General features: G+C 50.4%; 1 protein-coding gene across 1 annotated transcript; it reads right to left on the bottom strand.

Moving 5' to 3' along the window:
* Positions 1-209: 209 nt before the first annotated feature.
* WNT16 (Wnt family member 16) lies at positions 210-15,014 on the bottom strand. The gene is made up of 4 exons (XM_029073809.2): positions 14,860-15,014; positions 10,205-10,449; positions 7,627-7,913; positions 210-881 (listed from the first exon to the last, which is right to left on the bottom strand). The coding sequence occupies exons 1-4, from the start codon at positions 14,943-14,945 to the stop codon at positions 417-419; spliced, it is 1,083 nt and encodes a 360-aa protein (XP_028929642.1). The 5' UTR covers positions 14,946-15,014; the 3' UTR covers positions 210-416.
* Between the last annotated feature and the right edge of the window lie 5,380 nt (positions 15,015-20,394).

Below are 20,394 nucleotides of genomic sequence, written 5' to 3'. Positions count from 1 at the left end.
ATAATAATAATGATGGTATTTGTTAAGCACTTACTATAAGCCAGGCACTGTACTAAGCGCTGGGGTGGATACAAGCAAATCGAGTTGGACACAGTCTCTGTCCCATGTGGGGATCATGGTCTCAACCCCCATTTTACAGATAAGCCAACTGAGGCACAGAGAAGTGAAGTGACTTTCCCGAGGTCACACAGCAGACAAGTGGCGGAGCAGAGATCAGAACCCATGACCTTCTGACTCCCAGGCTCGTACTCTATCCACCACGCCGCGCTGCTTCTGCGGTCTAACGCATATGCCCAGTGGGGCAGCCATCACACCGTTCCTCCAAGGATCCAGCTGGCACCGTCAGGGGCACCGAACTGGGAGTACCACTGGTCTGACCAGTAATAGAATTTCTAAGGTCCTGAGGGAGTCTTTTGTCACTTGCACGTGTGGACGTCCGTCATGCTCTCACACCTCCTACAGCGGACGTAACAGCACCAGACAAACTTGCATTCACACCTCTCCACGTGCCTGACCACGTGAGTGTTGTAGCCCCGTCCACAGCAGAGGAGATTGCACCCGTCCGCTCCCTCCGAAGTGCGGTTGCACTCTCTGCCTCGAGTCCCCGGGATTCCCAACCTGCGGTCCTCCACGCAGTAGTTGGGGGATTTGTTCATGTAGAGGAGCTCATCCTTGGGGATCGGTACTTTTTGCTGGTCCTTTTCCTTTCTGCGCATCTTCTTCTTCACCTTTTCCGAGATCTGGATGCTGTTCTCATACTTGTCCTTGAGGAAATGGCCGATCTTCTCAAAGGGAGACATGGTTCTCCAGCACGTTTTCACGGCACAGGAGCCGGAGACCCCGTGGCAGCGGCAGTCCACCGACATCAGCTTGGCCACGGCCTGAAACCAAAGCAGGGAGCCGAGTCAGATACAGAGAACTCTCCCGGGACTCTGTCAGATCCCGGGTAAGCCATACACTCATTAAATCGTATTTATTGAGCACTTACTGTGTGTAGAGCACTGTACTAAGTGCTTGGGAAGAGTAAGCTATATAACAGTAAGCGGACACATTCCCTACCCAAAGCGAGCTTACCATTTCAAGATCTCTGCTCTGATCCATCTCCAAAGTAGAGCTTCACATCTCTTTAAAAAGGAGAATGAGTCTTAGGGAACTCTAAAGAGAAAAGATCCACTGGCATGTCCCTGAAAACAGATTCACTTGCAGCTTCTTGGCAAAAATCAAAAAACGGGTCCCACTAGAGGGTCTGTTCCCTGAGTGGGATTTAGAGAACTTCAGAGGAAACTCGCCTTGCTATTAATGAATCTACAAGGATTTAATAGTCATTCATTCCTTCAATCGTATTTATTGAGCACTCACTGTGTGCAGAGTACTAAGCGCTTGGGAAAGTACGGTACAACAATAAACAGTGACATTCCCTGACCACAACAAGTTTTATATCTGCACTGGCTTCTGGTTGCTGAACATAAGACTGTATTTGCTGCCTTAGGTTATTTTATGCTATTCAAAAATGGCAAAAAAAAATACCACCACAGCATCAGGCTATGCAATGGACTCTCAAACACAGAATTGCTTTTGTTAAAAGGGTGTGTAAGGCAATGTCTCTGCTGCCCAGGAGAGTACATAGGGATGTGAAGAGCCCCTTTACCATCTCAGCTTATGATTCCTGCTGTCTTCTACCAAAGATCCCCCTTTCCGCTACTGGTCTTGAGCTGTTTCTCATGGCTAGTGACCCTGCAGTCCTCCCCCCACCCTTTCACCAATTTCGAGACAAGCCCCTCACAGATCCTACTGCTGCATAAAGCTACCCTTTGCCCTTCTCTGCCCAAGTATCCCCCAGTCCTCAAAAAACCTTCAGAAGTTTACCTTTCTGCATTAAGGCAAAACTTCTTACCACTGGCTTTTAGGACCTTCGATCAACTCGCTCCCCATTACTTACTCACATTCTTCTCCCACTACACTCCAGCCCGTATTTTTTGTTCATCTAAAGCCAACCTACTCACTCTGCCTTGTTATTATTTCTCCCACCATCAACTTCATCCTCACATTCTTCCCACTTGCGGGAACTCCCACTCACTTTGAATCTACCAGACCTCAGTTCTCCCCATCCTCACAGTTCTTCTGAAATCACATTTCTTAAATCACTGGTATTTACTTACTGCTTACTCTGTGGAGAACACTGTAGTAACCACACAGTAAGTGCTCAATAAATACGATTAAATGAATTGAATAAATGAGTGGACATGATTTGTGCTGTCAAAGAGCTTATAATCTCTCAGGTTATAGCCAAACTACATTTCCATACTTCCACATATGGATATTCTGTACACATCTTACAGACCCATAATAACAGTAATAACAGTAATTGTAGTATTTGTTTAGTGCTCACCATGGGCCAGGCACGACGCTAAGCTATGGGGTGGATACGAGCACTAACTCACAGATGCATGTGTGTGTTTGTATCCTCTTTTCCTTCTTCCCTCTATCGAAACATTATTTTAGTGTCTTCCCCACTAAACTGTTGAGGGCAAGGATCATGCACATTATCTCTTTTGTGGTCTTTCAAGCATTTAGAGCAGTGCTCCATATACACTAAGTGCTCCAGAAATAAAATTAAGAAGGCAGCAGTTATGCTTTAGGATTGGGTGTAGGCAAGCATTCTCAGCTACAGTAGCTGGATAGGGAAACTGAGGTTAAAAGATTATCTTTTTGCCCTGTGAGTCACTAGCAGCACTAGGGACAGAGAAGCAGTGTAGCCTACTGGAAAGAGCACAGGTCTGGGAGTCAGAGGACCTGAGTTCTAATCCCAGCTTTGCCAAGTGCTTGCTATGCGACCTTGGGCAAGTCACTTAACTTCTCTGTGCCTCAGTTTCTTGAGCTGAAAATGGGGATTAAATACCTGCTCCCCCTCCTACTTAGACTGTGAGGCCCGGGGGGACAGGGATTGTGTCCAACCTAACTTTGATCTACTCCTGAACAGTGCCTGGTACATCGTAAACTCTCCATAAATATCATAAGGAAAAAAAAAGCAAACTCAGATCCAGCACTCTATCCTCCCTTCCCCTGCCTCCAACACTATTCTTGCACAAATTGGTTTTCATGCTTTTGACACAGGAATTAGTTTCTTCCAAGGCTTTCCCAGAGTTTCAGGGCCACATAGGACCTTCCCAACCCTCAGTAGCTTTTTTTCCTGCTTTGCCTGATTCTGTTCCCCTTTCCAACACTCTAGCTGCGTGCAGTTAGGTTGCTTGATTCAGAGCAAGAGTAGGGGGTGGTGTTTGTCATCCTCACCCACCATCCAGTCGGGCAGCAAGAGCCATGAAGTATTGGCGGTGAAACTGGCTCTAATGAAATGATATCGAGATGACATACACAATCCTGGTTTCTCTCCCCTTCCTCTCTGGTACTCTCTGTTCCAGGCCAGCCAGCCAACTCCTGCAAACCTCCCCGAAGAGTAACCATTTCCTCTCCATTTCGGTAGGATGATGGAGCAGTGAACTCTCTAGAGGTGAATCTGCACATCTGGCATCCCATCATTGCATTAGGAACCACTTCAGCATCAGCACTGAGAAAGCACCGGTGGTGGGGAACAATCATTCTAGAAGTAATAGATGAGATCTCTCCTCTCAAGAAGCTTGTAGTTCAACCAGCTAATTGTGCAGTTTTGCAATCCCAGGACAACTGGATTTCCTACTACAACCCAACCCTCACACTTCGTTCCTCTAAAGCCACTGCCTTGATCTTATCTATCTCACTGCTGACACCTCGCCAATGTCCTGCCTCCAGCCTGGAACCTCCTACCCTTCATATCTGACAGACAGACAATCACTCTCCCCACCTTCAAAGCCTTATTAAAAAGCACATCTCCTCCAAGAGGCCTTTCCCGACTAAGCCCTCATTTCCTCTTCTCCCTTCTGCATCACCCTTGGACTTTTAGATTTGCACTCTTTTTTCACCCCACCTACATTTCCACAGCACTTATGTGCGTACCCATGATTTATATTCAGTGTCGGTCTCCCCCTCTGGATGGTAAGCTAGATAATTTACAGTGGTCAGGGAACCTGTCTACCAACTCCATTACATTGTACTCTCTCAAAGTGCTCTGCGCACAGTAAGTGCTCAAGAAATACAATTGATTGACCGATGATAGAAAGGTGGCACTGTTTGACCCAGAATTCAAATCTCATACTGTGACTCAAAGTTTTACAGAAGTTGCCAAGAAGCAGATTTCAAAGTATCTCAACCATCGTTGTTGAGGCTTTGCTGAGATAACAAATGAAGAAGATAAGAAAAAGGAGAGAGAAAATCCCGACAGAGACTGAGGTGGTCCTTTGAGATGTTTTGGACAATGCCCACTGTTTTCTGGGTGCCTAAGAACAAGATTTAAAAAAAAAAAATGGTAATGATGGGTTTCAGTGTCTTTTTGCTAGTGACAACAGGAGAATGAGTTTTACATGGTTATGAGTGGATTCCTTTTTCTATTTTGGTTTAGTTAAGGTTTATAATGATATTAACAGAGGAATGTTTTGCCAACTATTGCAAACAGATGTGCCCATTTGTGGGGAAAAGTGTTTCTTAGCTCTAACACATTGCTTAGGGAGTTTGCCTTGGAATCACTGGCAATGTCTAATGTATTTTGCCCACACAGTGCATAAATGCCTCAAAACCGAACTCTTAATCTGGGCGTCCATCGGCAACAGGGTTTGGGAGCCAGCTCCTCCGGGGGGACAGTGGCTTTGTGAACATAAGAGCTCTACTTGGGACTGGACGGAGGTCATGACCTCATTGCATACCATCAACAGAAAGGTGGTTATGTGATCCATGTGGTCTCCATAAGAGCCATGACAGAGGAGAGTGGCCAAATACCTCCTTCTTATTCTACTGGACTCTCCCAAGTGTTTAGTAGAGTGTTCTGCACCCGATAAACACTCAATAAATCCCACTGATTGAAGTCATCCAAAAGCCAGTCTATCAAAAAGTCTGTTGGAAGGCTCAAGGCGGTCAGAGTCCTTGAGTGCATTTCAACTATTGATCATAAATATCCTCCAGATCAGTCAATGAAAATCTGGTGTCTAGCCTTCCCTGCTTTTTTGAGTTACTCATCATAAAAGAAATTATGGGGTAGAGAAATTTGAAAGCTGATGAGGTGGATAGGGGAAGAATGGAAATATCCAGTGCACACCAAAAGCAATACCCATAAATATTCCAAGTCACATTATTCCCAGAAGTTCTGCCCCTGGAAGACATCGCATCATACTACTACCCAATCACCATCCTGCAACATTATTCTTGGAGGCACTGCTTTAGGAATGGGGTCGGAAACCAACTGGGATCCAGACTATTTCGGGCCAGCGGTTAGAAAATCATCTGTCCTACACTCAGAAAGCTGAGCGCCAGTGCCCACATTCTTCTGAACCCTTTCCTACATTTTCAGTTTGGGGATTTTGAGACAAGGCAAATCAAGTCAATTGAATGCAGACATCGGGCTTGACTCCGAAGAGTACGTCGGCTGGATGAAAATCCTAATGGTAAATAATGAAAATCGAGCTGATTGCTTTTCCACTTTAGAAAATGCCTTGGAACCTTGTCCTAGGCTACCGACCACAAGAAAAGTGTAAAATCTTATTGTGAATTCTGGTCCGCGGGCCATATCGTGTGAGAAAACGCCGACCAAACCTCGGTATCCAACCCTCCAAATTGCCCAGGTAAATGGTTTTGGTGAGTTTAGGTTTTGAGGGATGAAAATTCTCCTAAATTGTATGCTCCCAAGCACTCAGTACCACGTGTTGCACATAGTAAGCACTCAATAAATATGACCGACTGATGAAAAGGAAGTTAACATAAGAATACCAAGTGTGAAAATATACCGTTCACTCAACACTGAATTTTGTGTTTGGAGGTGCTGCATGCATCAGAATTACTTTTGCTTGGTGTATAATGAGCCTTATAATGTATAAGGTGCAGGGATTGTCTCTATCTGTTGCCGAATTGTACATTCCAAGCACTTACTACAGTGCTTTGCACACAGTAAGCACTCAATAAATGCATTTGAAGGAATGAACAGTAATTTTTGTAATCTGGGAAATATTTTCGGTGCTTGGTTCTGTGAGGAAAAAAGAGATGAAAATGGCATTTTCCTAACCAAAGCAACATGTAGACAACGAAGAAAGATGAAAGTGAACATATACAGAGGCTTATATTTTTACATGGCTTTTTTGTTTTTATAAAGCCTGTTTAGAAAAAAAAAAGAAATCAAAACTATGCTCACTACTTTCCAAAAAAATACCCTTTGGAAACAAATTCTTCTTAGAGTGAACATTCTTCAGGATTCTACAAGACTTTCAAGACTAAACTTTGCAGTCAGAAAGCAGAAAATGCCCTTAAATATGCTCCTTCTTATTTACTTAACTGGATTCATTTTGGCTAGGAGATTTCACATTTCTATTATAATCAGTTGAAAAGGAATAAAACCACTTCCAGAAGTATTTGTTCGTTGAAAGATCACATTATAAAGTAATTTGGCACTATTTCTAACTTTCTTCTTTTATGTTACTCCCCTTTGAAAGGATATCTTCCAATTTTTAATTACTGAACTTTGAAGGACTTCATTCTAATGATTGTTAAATCACATTTTAATTTCATGGATGTCTTTGTTTGAACCAGCTTCTTTAAATTGGATTATATTGGAACTGAAAAAGACCAACATGCCTGCCTGTATGTCTATCTGAGTCTATCTGTATGTCCAAGCTTTATTGGACAGATCTAAACAACGAAATTCTCATAAATCCTGTTTTTCAAAGCAGGCAAATTGTTGCTTTAATGAGAAAAAGAAACAAAACAATGAAAGGATTCCTTAAATTAGTTCATAATGAATTTTTCTATCCTGTTCGTCCTGCTAAAATTATACATGCTAATGTGAAGTTTTTATTTTAACTCAAAACAGCTTTAACTGAACGAAAATTTTGGCAAGAGCCTATAGCTATCGCTTTAATTTATTTACTTGAAAAGCAGCTGTTCTACATGTGCCACATTTAAAAAAAAATACCCTAGGGGGTTTGTTTTTAAACTTGTTTTAATTTATGCCATATTTACTGGCAGATTGTAATGGCTACTAAGGGCACTCCGCCGCTTGCTGGATAATTAATACAGTGATCTAGAATGACATTAACATGTATTGATTTGATGGCCTTAAAGGACTGTGACAAATTAGAGAGCAAATATCCATTTTAGAACTCATTTTCCCGGTCATTTTTGATTTTAGTAACTTCAGGAGAGCCACTGTGAGCTGAAGAGGGCAAGCCGTTCACTTGAAAAATCCCACCGAGCTGAAGAGCGCCTGGTGTTAATCCTCACTTAGGAGTCAAAGAAAGAAAAAGAAAACTACTGGAAAACACAAAGTCCAAAGGGGCATGCCCATAAAACACAAAGGGTGGGATTAAACCACAGAGTCACAGAAATTCAGAATGGGAATTAAAACCTTCAGTTGGCCCTCCCTGCACGATTCCCCAAACACTTTAGTTTTCTCTTCACCTCAATCCTGGCGAATCATCTGATTCCTCACCAGGTCGGATTTGGGGGTGGTTTCTTGACAGGTAGTGCGTTTTCATCCCGGGCTCCAGTACATACCTGCCTCCCGGCTTCGTTATTGTGTAGGTTCATGGCCTGCAGTCCTTTCCCGTCCTTTCCCGTCAGGTTCTTGGTTGGGCCATCCAGAAACTTCCTGCTGAACCACATCCCATACTGGATGTCATCCGAGCAGCCGCCCCAGTGCCAGCCTTCGCTGGCGGAGCCTCCGTTCTGTAAGCTGGTGTCACAGGAGCACTCCGTCATGTTTCCGGCGCTGCAGGACCTGGTCACTGAATGGACCAGACCTGCTGCAGTCACTGCATAAATAAATGCTGTTTCCTTGGTGCCTGGAAGAGATTTGGGTGCTGCGCTCTAACACTGTACTCTGAAACGCTCCACTCATCCTCTCTTCGCAGAAGTCCTTTCCAGAGGCCTCGCGAATGGTTTCATATCAGACTACCTCAGCCCAACTGAAAGATTGAACAAGCAGAATTATGGCTCCCTGAATATTTATCAAGCGGAAATGACATTTTGCGGACGGTGTCGACTGTAGCTATTGTCTGATGGATATCGTTGGGTTTTAAATCTTTTCATCTCACTGAATCTGCCATCCTAATTTAGTATTAAAGCAATGGCTAGGTTCAAATCTGTGGGTATAGAATACCGGCAACGTTGGACATCACCAGAGAGCAGACCCGTTCACTCGCTAAATTTTAAATGTGTCTTCACAAGCGTATCCTAAAGAAAACTGGGACGAATGAAAACACGGTGCATGAAATGATGAAGAAAATGACACTCTAGTCTCTCGTTAAAGAGTAGCACTTCCTTTGGCAAGCAGGGCAACTATGTGCTCGGGCGCTATATGAAGCAGCTATTTATGGTGGCCCGGCTCCTGGTTTAGGATCATCAAAACGGTCGCGGGAAATGGCAGATCCACAGCAAGGTAGAGCAAATCCAAACGGAAAACAACCCGTTTTGGGGGTTTACTGGGAAAACGTAAAGTTGGGAGTGACCGGTGCGATCCACAGCGCTGGTCCAGGTGGACCAGGGGGTGACCCGCGGGGCTAGCCCAGCTGCCCTCCCGCCCCTGCACCCCCGAGACAGTAAGCTGGCACCCACACTTACCTTTTCGCTTTTCTCAAAAGCAGAAACAAATGGCTCTCTTGTCTGACCCCCCCGGGACAAAGCCGGGTGGCCCAGCCTGGACCCTGGGAACCTGCGGCCCACGCCCTGTCCCCGCCCCTCTGCACACACACACACACACCTGAGAGCACACAGCTAACACACACACACACACACACACACCTGGTGGGGCATGATTCAGTCATTCAATCATATTTATTGAGGGCTTAAGGGTTGCAGAGCACTGGACTAAGTGCTTGGAAATCACAGTTCAGCAATAAAGAGTAACAGTCCCTGCCCACACGGGGCTCACAGTCTAGTAGAGGGGAGGCAGACATCAAAACGAGTAAACGGGCAATAATATACATAGAATTGTAGATTTGTACATATCTACAGAAGCACAACTCACCCCGCCCCCCAACTGACCTCGTACACATATACACCTGGTGAATCACAACTACACACACACGCAACCACCTGACCATGCACACCCACACCTCATGAAACACAACTACACACACTCAACTGACCGGGCACACACGCACCCCCGCCCCCGGTGGATCACCTCCACACACATGAGCGCATAACTGCGTCCACCCACACCCGTGGGTGTGGCTGGTGGGGCACAACTACACACACCCTGGACCACCACTACACCCCCCCCCCCCATGGACCGGGCACACACACACCTGGTGGATCACAAGTACACACCCCCCCCCCACACACACACGACCAGGTACACAGCCCCGTGTTGGAGCAAAATCCCACAGCCCCTCCGGTCTCCGCCCCTGGGGCCCGGTCCTGTCCTGTCCCCGGTCCCGTCCTGTCCCCCGGGCGCTCCTGTCCCCGGGTCCGCTCCCGTCCACCGGGGTCGGTTCTGTCCCGACCCCCAAGGTCAGGTCCCGTCCCCCAGGTCGGTCCTGTCCTCCGAGTCCGGTCCTGTCCTCCGGACGGTCCCGTCCCCGGGTCCGGTCTTGTCCCCCAGGGTCCTGTCCCGTCTCCGGAGTCCGGTCCTGTCCTGTCCCCCGAGTCCTGTCTTGTCCCCCAGGGTCCTGCCCCGTCTCCGGAGTCCGGTCCTGTTCCCCGAGTCCGGTCCCGTCCCCCAGGTCGGTCCTGTCCCGTCCCCGGGTCCGGCCCTGGCCCCAGGGTCCTGTCCCGTCTCCGGGGTCTGCCCGGTCCTGTCCCCCAGGTCTGTCCCGTCCCCCGAGTGCGGTTCCGTCTCCCAGGTCGGTCCTGTCCCCCGAGTCCGGTCCTGTCCCCCAGGTCCTGTCTTGTCCCCGGGTCCGGGCCTGGCCCCCAGGTCGGTCCGGCCCTGGCCCCCCAGGTCGGTCCGGCCCTGGCCCCCCAGGTCGGTCCGGCCCTGGCCCCCCAGGTCGGTCCGGCCCTGGCCCCCCAGGTCGGCCCGGCCCTGGCCCCCAGGGTCCTGTCCCGTCTCCGGGGTCTGCCCGGTCCCGGCCCCCAGGTCTGTCCCGTCCCCCGAGCGGGTCCCTTCCCTTCCCCCGGGCGGGTGGCTCACCGCTGCCGAGCTGGTGTCCGAAGGGTGGGCGGGGGTCGTGCGGGGCGGGGGGCGCTCCGACGGGGCAGTCCCATCTCTCGTGGCGGAACTGCCGGCGGCACTCGCGGACGGCCAGGCGGGCCCCGTCCCGCACGCTGCCCAGCAGGGCCGGCTTCTTCTTGCACAGGTCCCGCTGCCGCCCGCTCAGCGCCGCGTGGGCACAGCCCAGCTTCTCCGGGGGCCCGAAGGAGGGGACCCCCAGCCACCTGCGGGGGGGGGGGCAGCCCCCGGCCGGGCCCCCGTCAGGACCCCTCCAGCCCTCCTCGCCCCCCGGGCCCGGTTCCGCCTCCCCTCCCTCCCGTCCCGTCCCGTCCCGTCCCCCGAGTCCGGTCCTGTGCCCTAGGTCGATCCCGTCCTGTCCTGTCCTGTCCTGTCCCCGGGTCCGGCCCTGTCCCCCAGGGCCCTGGCCCGTCTCCGCCTCCCCTCCCTCCCTCCCTCCCTCCACACCAGCCCCATCATAATAACGTCGGTAGTTGTGAAGCGCTTACTACGTGCCGAGCACCGTTCTGAGCGCTGGGGTGGACACCGGGGAATCAGGTGGTCCCACGCGGGGCTCACGGTCTTAATCCCCATCTGACAGATGAGGTCACTGAGGCCCAGAGAAGTGAAGTGACTTGCCCACGGTCACACAGCCGACAAGCGGCAGAGTCGGGATTCGAACCCGTGACCTCGGACTCCAAAGCCCGGGCTCTTTCCAGGAGTTGGGTTCGTTCATCCGTTCCATCGCCTTTACAAACAATCAGCATCGTCACGATCATAAGGTTGGTATTGAGCGCTTAATAATAATGTTGGCATTTGTTAAGCGCTTACTGTGTGCAGAGCACTGTTCTAAACGCTGGGGTGATCAGGTTGTCCCACGTGAGGCTCGCTGTCTTAATCCCCATTTCACAGATGAGGTAACTGAGGCCCAGAGAAGTGAATGGCCCACAGTCACACAGCTGACAAGTGGCAGAGCTGGGATTTGAACCCAGCACCTCTGACTCCCAAGCCCGGGCTCTTTCCACTGAGCCACGCTGCGTACTATGTGCCAAGCACCGTTCTCAGCGCAGGGGTGGATACAAGGTCATCAGGTGACCCCCAGTGGGGAGCTCCCCGCCCCTGGCCCCATTTGACCGATGAGGGAACTGAGGCCCAGAGAAATGAAGCCACTGGCCCAGGGTCACACAGCTGACGAGTGGCGGAGCCGGAATTAGAACCCATGACCTCTGACTCCCAAGCCCACGCTCTTTCCACTGGGCCACGCTGCTTCTCAGTGAGGTCACTGAGGCCCAGAGAATAATATTCATAATGTCGGGATCTCTTAAGCGCTTACAATGGGCCAAGCACTGTTCTAAACGCTGGGGTAGATACAAGGTAAGCAGGGTGTCCCACCTGGGGCTCACAGTCTTCATCCCCATTTGACTCATGAGGTCACTGAGGCCCAGAGAGGTTAAGTGGCTTCCCCGAAGTCACACAGCTGACGAGTGGCTGAGTGGGGATTAGAACCCACGACTGCTGATTCCTAAACCCGGGCTCTTTCCACTAAGCCACGCTTAGTGCAGAGCGCTGGGCCAAGTGCACTGCCACAATTCGTTCATGATAATAAGCATGGTGATATTTGTTCGGCGCTTATTACGTGCCGAGCATTGTGCTAGGCGCTGGGCAAAGTACACTCCAATAATTCGTTTATAATAATGATCGTGATATTTGTTAAGCGCTTATTGGGTGCCGAGCATCGTTCTAGGCGCTGGGGTGGATACGAGGTAATCAGGTTGCCCCACGGGGGGCTCCCAGGCTTCACCCCCATTTGACAGCTGAGGGAACTGAGGCCCAGAGAGGTGAAGTGACTTGCCCAAGGCCACAAATGGCGGAGCTGGGATTAGAACCCAGGTCCTCTGACTCCCCAAGCCGGGGTCTTGCCGCTAGACACGCTGCGTTAGGCGCTTACTGCGTGCCAAGCGCTGTAATAATAACAATAACGGTAATAATGGCAATTGTTAAGCGCTTACTGCGTGCCCAGCGCTGGAATAATAATAATAATAATAATAATGGTAATAATGGCAATTGTTAAGAGCTTACTGCGTGCCCAGCGCTGGAATAATAATAATAATAATAATGGCAATAAGGGCAATTGTTAAGCTCTTACTGCGTGCCCAGCGCTGGAATAATAATAATAATAATAATGGCAATAAGGGCAATTGTTAAGCTCTTACTGCGTGCCCAGCGCTGGAATAATAATAATAATAATAATGGCAACAATGGCAATTGTTAAGCTCTTACTGCGTGCCCAGCGCTGGAATAATAATAACGGCATTTGTTAAGCGCTTAGTATGCGCCAGGCGCGGTACTAAATACCAGGGTGCAGACAAGCAAATCGGGTTGGGCACAGTCCTTGACCCACATAATTAATACTAATAATAACGGTACTTGTTAAGCGCTTACCAGGTGCCGGGCGCCGTTCTGCCGTTCACAGTCTCAAGTCTCATTTTGCCGATGAGGTAACTGAAGCTCAGAGAGGTGAAGTGACTTACCCAGGGTCGCAGAGCATTCATTCAATAGTATTTATTGAGTGCCTACTATGGGCAGAGCACTGGACTAAGCCCTTGGAATGGACAAATCGGTCTCTCCCGCTTAGACCGAGGGCAGAGGCTGTCTCTATCCGTTGCCGATTTGTCCATTCCAAGCGCTTAGTCCAGTGCTCTGCACATAGTAAGCGCTCAATAAATACTATTGAATGTAAGGGCAGACAAGTAGCAGCGTCGGGATTAGAACCCATGACCTTCTGACTCCCAGGCCCGTGCGCTCTCCACTGCGTCAGGCGTTGGGTTAATACAAAACCGTCCCACATGGGGCTGGTCTAACCACGCTCCCTCCAGCTCTGCCTCATCCTCTTCTGCCTCCCCGCTCCGCTCTGCCCCTGCCCCACTTCTCCTCCATCCCGTGAGCCCGTCGTGGCCCAGTTGTACATTCCTAGCGCTTAGTACAGTGCTCTGCCCACAGTAAGCGCTCAATAAATACGACCGAATGAATGAATCCCCCGTTGCGGGCACGTGTGCGGGGAGCAGCGCGGCTCAGAGGAAAGGACCCGGGTTTAGGAGTCAGGGGTCATGGGTTCTAATCCCGACCCCGCCACCTGTCAGCTGTGTGACTTTGGGCAAGTCACTTAGCTTCTCTGTGCCTCAGTTCCCTCAAATGTGGGATTGAAACTGTGAGCCCCATGGGGGACAACCTGATCACCTTGTATCCCGCCCCCCCCCTCCCCCCCCCGCCGCTTAGTACAGTGCTCGGCACATAGTAAGCGCTTAACAAGTGCCGTCATGATTATTCTCGGTGCCTCAGTGACCTCATCTGTCAAATGGGGATTAAAAGTGCGAGCCCCACGTGGGACAACCTGATCACCTTGTATTCCCCCCACGGCGCTTGGAGCGGTGCTTTGCACATAGCCAACGCTTACCAAATGCCATCCTGATTATTGTCGGTGCCTCAGTGGCCTCATCTGTAAAACGGGGATGAAGCCTGGGAGCCTCACCTCATGACCCTGTCTCTATCCCAGCGTTTAGAACAGTGCTCGGCGCACGGTGAGGGCTTAACAAATACCGACATCATTACTACCCGTGGCTCAGTGGAAAGAGCCCGGGTTTAGGAGCCAGAGGTCGTGGGTTCTAATCCCGGCTCCGCCACCTGTCGGCTGTGTGACTTTGGGCAAGTCACTTCACTTCTCGGTGCCTCAGTGACCTCATCTGGAAAACGGGGATTAAGACTGGGAGCCCCACTGGGACAACCTGATCACCCTGGATCCCCCCGGCGCTTAGAACAGTGCTTTGCACATAGTAAGCGCTTAACGAATGCCATCATGATTATTCTCGGTGCCCTCACCTGTAAAAGGGGGATGAAGATTGGGAGCCTCACCTCATAACCCTGTCTCTACCCCAGCGCTCGGCACATAGTAAGGGCTTAACAAATATCTACATCATTATTACTATTATTAATTATTACCCCTCCTCAGTCACCCCCTCCCCTCGGCACTGTGCTCGTCCGCTCATTTGTGTATATTTTTATTACCCTATTTATTTTGTTAACGAGAAGTACATCCCCTTGATGTATTTATTGCTATTGTTTTTGTCTCCCCCGATTAGACTGCGAGCCCGTCGACGGGCAGGGACCGTCTCTCTCTGTTGCCCAATTCATCCATTCATTCAATAGTATTTATTGAGCGCTTGCTCTGTGCAGAGCACCGTACTAAGCGCTCGGAATGGGCAAATCGGTAACAATGATGATGACGGAGCGTGGCTCAGTGGAAAGAGCGGGGCTTGGGAGTCAGAGATCACGGGTTCGAATCCCGACTCCGCCACTCGTCGGCCGGGTGACTGTAGGCAAGTCACTTCACTTCTCTGGGCCTCAGTTCCCTCATCTGCAAAACGGGGGTGAAGACTGAGCCCCACGTGGGACATCCTGATGACCCTGCATCTCCCCCAGCGCTTAGCACAGTGCTGGGCACAGAGTAAGCGCTTGCCAAATACCAACAGTATCATCACTGTCCATGCCGAGCGCCGGGTCCAGTGCTCCGCCCCGAGTCGGCGCTCAATCAGTACTATCGAATGGCTCCCGCCCGGTCCGACCCGGCCCGCGCTACTCACATCCAGTTGCCGTGGACGCCGCCGGGGAAGGGGGTGAGAAGCATCGCCCAAAGCGCCCAGCGCAGAGCCAGGCCCGCTCCTTCCATGGCGCCCGCATGGGGCCCCCGGTGCCCGGGGCGCGCCAAGACGCCGGCCCGGGGTCGGGGACAAGCGGGGCACCTCCTCGCTCCCGGGGCAGAGGGCCGGGCAGAGGGCCGGGCAGAGGGCCGGGCAGAGGGCCGGGCAGAGGGCAGGGCAGAGGGCAGAGCAGAGGGCAGGGCAGAGGGCAGGGCAGAGGGCAGGGCAGAGGGCAGGGCTGGGCTGGGCAGGGCGCACGCAGAGCGCTGCGCGGCCGGCGCTGCCCCAGGTGGGAAAGTTGGGCGCGCTGCCCCGCGCTCCCATCTCCTCCTCTCTCTCCTCCCCCCGCCCCCCGCGCCCGCCTCCCATTGGCCCGGACGCCGCTCCTCATTAGCATAGCCCGTCCCGCCCAGCTCCCATTGGCTGAGCCCAGCCCCCCTCCCCTCCCCCCTCCGCGGGGGGCGCCGCGGCCTCCGCCGGCCGGACCCGGCCCGCGGCCGCCCCGGAAGGCTGCATCCATTCCTTCAATAGCGTTTATTGAGCGCTCACTAGGTGCACGGCACTGGACTGAGCGCCTGGAATGGACAAATGGGCCACGGATAGAGACCGGCCCTGCCCATTCATTCATTCGATAGGATTGATTGAGCGCTCACTAGGTGCACAGCACTGGACTGAGCGCTTGGAATGGACAAGTGGGCAACAGATACAGTCCCTCCCCATTCATTCATTCGATAGGATTGATTGAGCGCTCACTAGGTGCACAGCACTGGACTGAGCGCTTGGAATGGACAAGTGGGCAACGGATAGAGACAGTCCCTCCCCATTCATTCATTCGATAGGATTGATTGAGCGCTCACTAGGTGCACAGCACTGGACTGAGCGCTTGGAATGGACAAATGGGCCACGGATAGAGACCGTCCCTGCCCATTCATTCATTCGATAGGATTGATTGAGCGCTCACTAGGTGCACAGCACTGGACTGAGCGCTTGGAATGGACAAGTGGGCAACAGATACAGTCCCTCCCCATTCATTCATTCGATAGGATTGATTGAGCCTAGGTGCACAGCACTGAACTGAGCGCTTGGAATGGACAAACGGGCAACGGATAGAGACCATCCCTGCCCATTCATTCATTCAATAGGATTGATTGAGCGCTTACTAGGTGCAGAGCACCGGACTGAGCGCTTGGAATGGACAAGTGGGCAACAGATAGAGACAGTCCCTCCCCATTCATTCATTCATTCATTCAATAGTATTTATTGAGCGCTTACTAGGAGCAGAGCACTGGACTAAGCGCTTGGAATGGACAAATCGGCCACAGATGGACCATCGTGGCTCGGTGGAAAGAGCCCGGGCTTGGGAGTCAGAGGTCATGGGTTCGAATCCCGCTTCTGCCACTTGTCCGCCGTGTGACTATGGGCAAGTCACTTAACTTCTCTGGGCCTCAGTTACCTCAGCAGTAAAATGGGGATTAGCTGGGAGCCTCACGTGGGACAACCTGATTACCCTGTATCTACCCCAGCGCTTAGAACAGTGCTCGGCACATAGCAAGTGCTTAACAAATACCAACATTATTATTATTATCCCTGCCCATTCATTCATTCAATAGTATTTATTGAGCGCTTACTATGTGCAGAGCACTGTATCCCACCTCTGCCACTTGTCAGCTGTGTGACTGTGGGCAAGTCACTTAACTTCTCTGTGCCTCAGTTACCTCATCTGTAAAATGGGGACGAAGTCTGTAAGCCTCACGTGGGAGAACCTGATTAACCTGTATCTACCCCAGCGCTTAGAACAGTGTTCTGCACATGGACAAATCGGCAACAGATAGAGACAGTCCCTGCCCATTGACGGGTTTACAGTCTAATCGGGGGAGACAGACAGACAAAAACAATGGCTATAAATAGAATCAAAGGGATGAACATCTCATTAAAACAGTAATAATAAATAGAATCAAGTGATGTACATCTCATTAAATAGGGTAATGAAATAGGGTAATGAAATCCGCAAAATTGCCGTCTTTGTCAAGAGCTCGTTTGATTCCTTGGGAGTCGGAGGTCATAATAATAATAATAATAATGTTGGTATTTGTTAAGCGCTTACTCTGTGCAGAGCACTGTTCTAAGCGCTGGGGGAGATACAGAGTCATCAGGCTGTCCCACTTGAGGCTCACAGTCTTATTCCCCCATTTTACAGCTGAGGTAACTGAGGCATAGAGAAGTGAAGTGACTTGCCCACTGTCACACAGCTGACAAGTGGCAGAGCAGGGAGTCGAACCCATGACCTCTGACTCCAAAGCCCAGGCTCTTTCCACTGAGCCACGCTGAATCCCGGCTCTGCCATTCGTCAGCTGTGTGATTGTGGGCAAGTTACTTCATTTCTCTGTGCCTCAGTGACCTCATCTGGAGAATGGGGATTAACTGTGAGCCTCACGTGGGACAACCTGATGACCCTGTATCCACCCCAGCGCTTAGAACAGTGCTCTGCACATAGTAAGCGTCATGGGTTCGAATCCCGCCTCAGCCACTCGTCTGCTGCGTGACTGTGGGCAAGTCACTTCCCTTCTCTGTGCCTCAGTTACCTTTCATTCATTTAATAGTATTTATTGAGCGTTTACTATGTGCAGAGCACTGTACTAAGCGCTAGGGATGTACACATCGGTAACAGATAGAGACAGCCCTACCCTTTGACGGGTTTACAGTCTAATCGGGGGAGAGACTATTTACCTCATCTGTAAAATGGGGATTAAGACTGTGAGCCTCACGTGGGACAACCTGATGACCCTGTATCTCCCCTAGCGCTTAGAACAGTGCTCTGCACATAGTAAGCGTCATGGGTTCGAATCCCGCCTCAGCCACTTGTCAGCTGTGTGACTGTGGGCAAGTCGCTTCACTTCTCTGGGCCTCAGTTCCCTCATCTGGAAAATGGGGATTAAGACTGTGAGCCCCACGTGGGACAACCTGATCACCCTGTATCTCCCCCAGCGCTTAGAACAGTGCTCTGCACATAGTAAGCGCTTAACAAATACCAACTTTATTATTATTATTATTCCGCGGTGGAGCTTAGACCGTGAGCCCGTCGATGGGCGGGGATGGTCTGTATCCGTTGCCGAATTGTACATTCCAAGCGCTTAGTACAGTGCTCCGCACATAGTAAGCGCTCAATCAATACTATTGTATGAGCTCCTCCACCCTCTCTCCGTCGCGCTCCCGGCTGCCACTCAGGTCGGTGCCCAGAACTTGAACTCGGTCGCTCCTCAACAGGCGTGACCTCTGACTCCTGGAACGTTTAGTACAGTGCTCTGCACAAGGGAACCGCTCAATAAATACGATTGAATGGATGAAGGGAGGCTTGGGGGCGGAGGGGAGAAGCGGGCACGATGGGGAAGCGGAGAGGGGCAAACAGAAGGAGATCAGCGATAGGTGGACGTCCAGAGAAATGCATTTCTAAACGTCTTTCTAAACAGTATCCATATCACACCATTCTTCTGGTTTGGGGATCTTAACATTACAACTTAAAATGGCCAGCTCTTTGTAATGTTAGCAGCGTTGTTTTTTTAAAAAAATAACTTTTGAAACGCAAGGTGAGGTTCATTACCCTGCTCGTTTGCCTTGAAACACTCAAGGAGGCGGGATCTCTGAAGACCCACAGACCTGCTACTTTAAAGGAGTTCAACTCAGTACGTGAACCCTTAGCACTTAAGCCTTTTCGATTTATGTTCTTCATTTATTTAGTCTTTTTTTCCATTTCTCACAGTACCCATTATACCCTTGCTTTTCTTCTTGCTCCCACTATTTGTAAGTAATTTCCGTCTGCTTGTCGGTAAATTCTAAGATGCTCAAGAACCTGGAGCATGCATTTACTTTTATTTTACTCGCCCGGGCACCTACTACGTTCATTCTCGCTCAAATCACCGTACGTCATCTCTCCTTGCTTTCGAAGTCTCCGAGTGATAGCCCGAAGCTAATCTTCCCCACCCTCCTGGTCACCCTACTCCATCAGTCTCCTTAGCAAACATGTATATATCTGATGGCTACCTGATTAGATAAAGACTTTTGTTTGTGTAATTTATATCTATGCTCTTGCTCTCCTATCTGTGAATATTTGGGGATTCCAGTAATGCTTATCTACCCCATTACATGGCAAACTCTTCAAGGGCAGGGTCCCTATAACCCCTCATATTGGCTTCTCGTTCTGTGCAGTATAAAGCAGTATACATTTATCAGTTCAAAATACCCTAACTATAACAATGATGGTATTTGTTAAGCGCTCACTTTGTGCCAAACACTGTTCTAAGCGCTGGGGTAATCTGTGGGGGTGCACCAATACATAAACCCATGTGAGTTTTCAAACTCGATGGCATTTATTCTATTTGTTAAGCGCTTACTCTGTGCCAGGCACTGTACTAAGCCCTGGGATGGATACAAGCAAATGGGGTTGGACACAGTCCCTGTCCCACATGGGACTTACAGTCTTAATCCCCATTTTATAGACGAGGAAACTGAGGCACAGAGAAGTGAAGTGACGTGCCCAGAGTCTCACAACAGACGAGTGACAGAGCCGGAGTTAGAACCCACAACCTTCTGACTCCCGAGCTTGTGCTCTATCCACTATGCCATGCTGCTTCCCAGCTGATTTGTTGAATTCACTTTTTATGCATCCCCATCCCATTTTACATTTACTCTCCTGAATTTTGGACCTAGGTTCGTCAGAAACACTTCTCCATCTACACTGGGTTGTGCCTGTTGAGGCTCCAGCCAACTGTGGTCTGCATTCAATTACATGGGATAAGAAGCTGGCTGATAATAGATCCCACCATCCTCGACGGACTGGCAGAGATAACCAGGCTCCCTTTCTTTGATGGTACTTTTCCTTCACACCCTGGGAAAGTCAGCGAAGTCGCCTTCTTGCACAGATATGCTTTGGACTGTACCCTGCCGGCTGGCAGAGCCTGCTCCTGGCAAGCCTTCAGAGGAGAGGAGCTTCACAGGGCCCGGTTCTAAGAATCTCTGCTGCTGATCACAGAAACTTATGTCTTGGAAGCTGACACCCAAAGCACCCCAGCTGGTCTGAATGGCCACGGAAGGACAGAGGGCCAAAGGTGGGCCGTGCATAACTGGGTTCCTGCCCCCGCTGGATCAGCTCGCAACCGGACATGGAGCAGCGCGGAACGGAATAGCTGGGAAATCTAATGGGATGGTGGGCTTAGAGGGGCGGAAGAGATACCACAAGACAGTTGGGAAAATGGGAGCAGCAGCGGTAGAGATCTTCACCATTCAGAAGGGCAAAGGAGAAGTAGCCAGTGGTGGCCTATCATAATTTGTGGAGTAGGGAATAGGTTTGCGAGAGCAAGACATCACAACAGCAAGAGAAAGGGCTTTGAGGGGGCACACATGTTACCTAGAAGGGCCCCGTCCCCTGCCTCCTGCCAATAGATAATTTTCTTATTGGGGCTGTAGACTCGGGACCACAGGCTC

This window comes from Ornithorhynchus anatinus, chromosome 10 (assembly GCF_004115215.2).
Source record: "Ornithorhynchus anatinus isolate Pmale09 chromosome 10, mOrnAna1.pri.v4, whole genome shotgun sequence".
In the NCBI taxonomy this organism is placed as follows: Eukaryota; Metazoa; Chordata; class Mammalia; order Monotremata; family Ornithorhynchidae; genus Ornithorhynchus; species Ornithorhynchus anatinus.
Note: the sequence above shows the minus strand (reverse complement) of the source record. Positions and strands in the feature narration are given on the sequence as shown.

Bases quoted from the DNA above. Each gene is read 5' to 3' on its own strand.
- WNT16 (XM_029073809.2), bottom strand. From the start codon at position 14,945: ATGGAAGGAGCGGGCCTGGCTCTGCGCTGGGCGCTTTGGGCGATGCTT. The intron at 10,450-14,859 runs GTGAGTAGCGCG...CCCCCCCCGCAG, and splicing joins GGCGTCCACGGCAACTGGAT to GTGGCTGGGGGTCCCCTCCT. The intron at 882-7,626 runs GTATGTACTGGA...CTTTGGTTTCAG, and splicing joins ATAACGAAGCCGGGAGGCAG to GCCGTGGCCAAGCTGATGTC.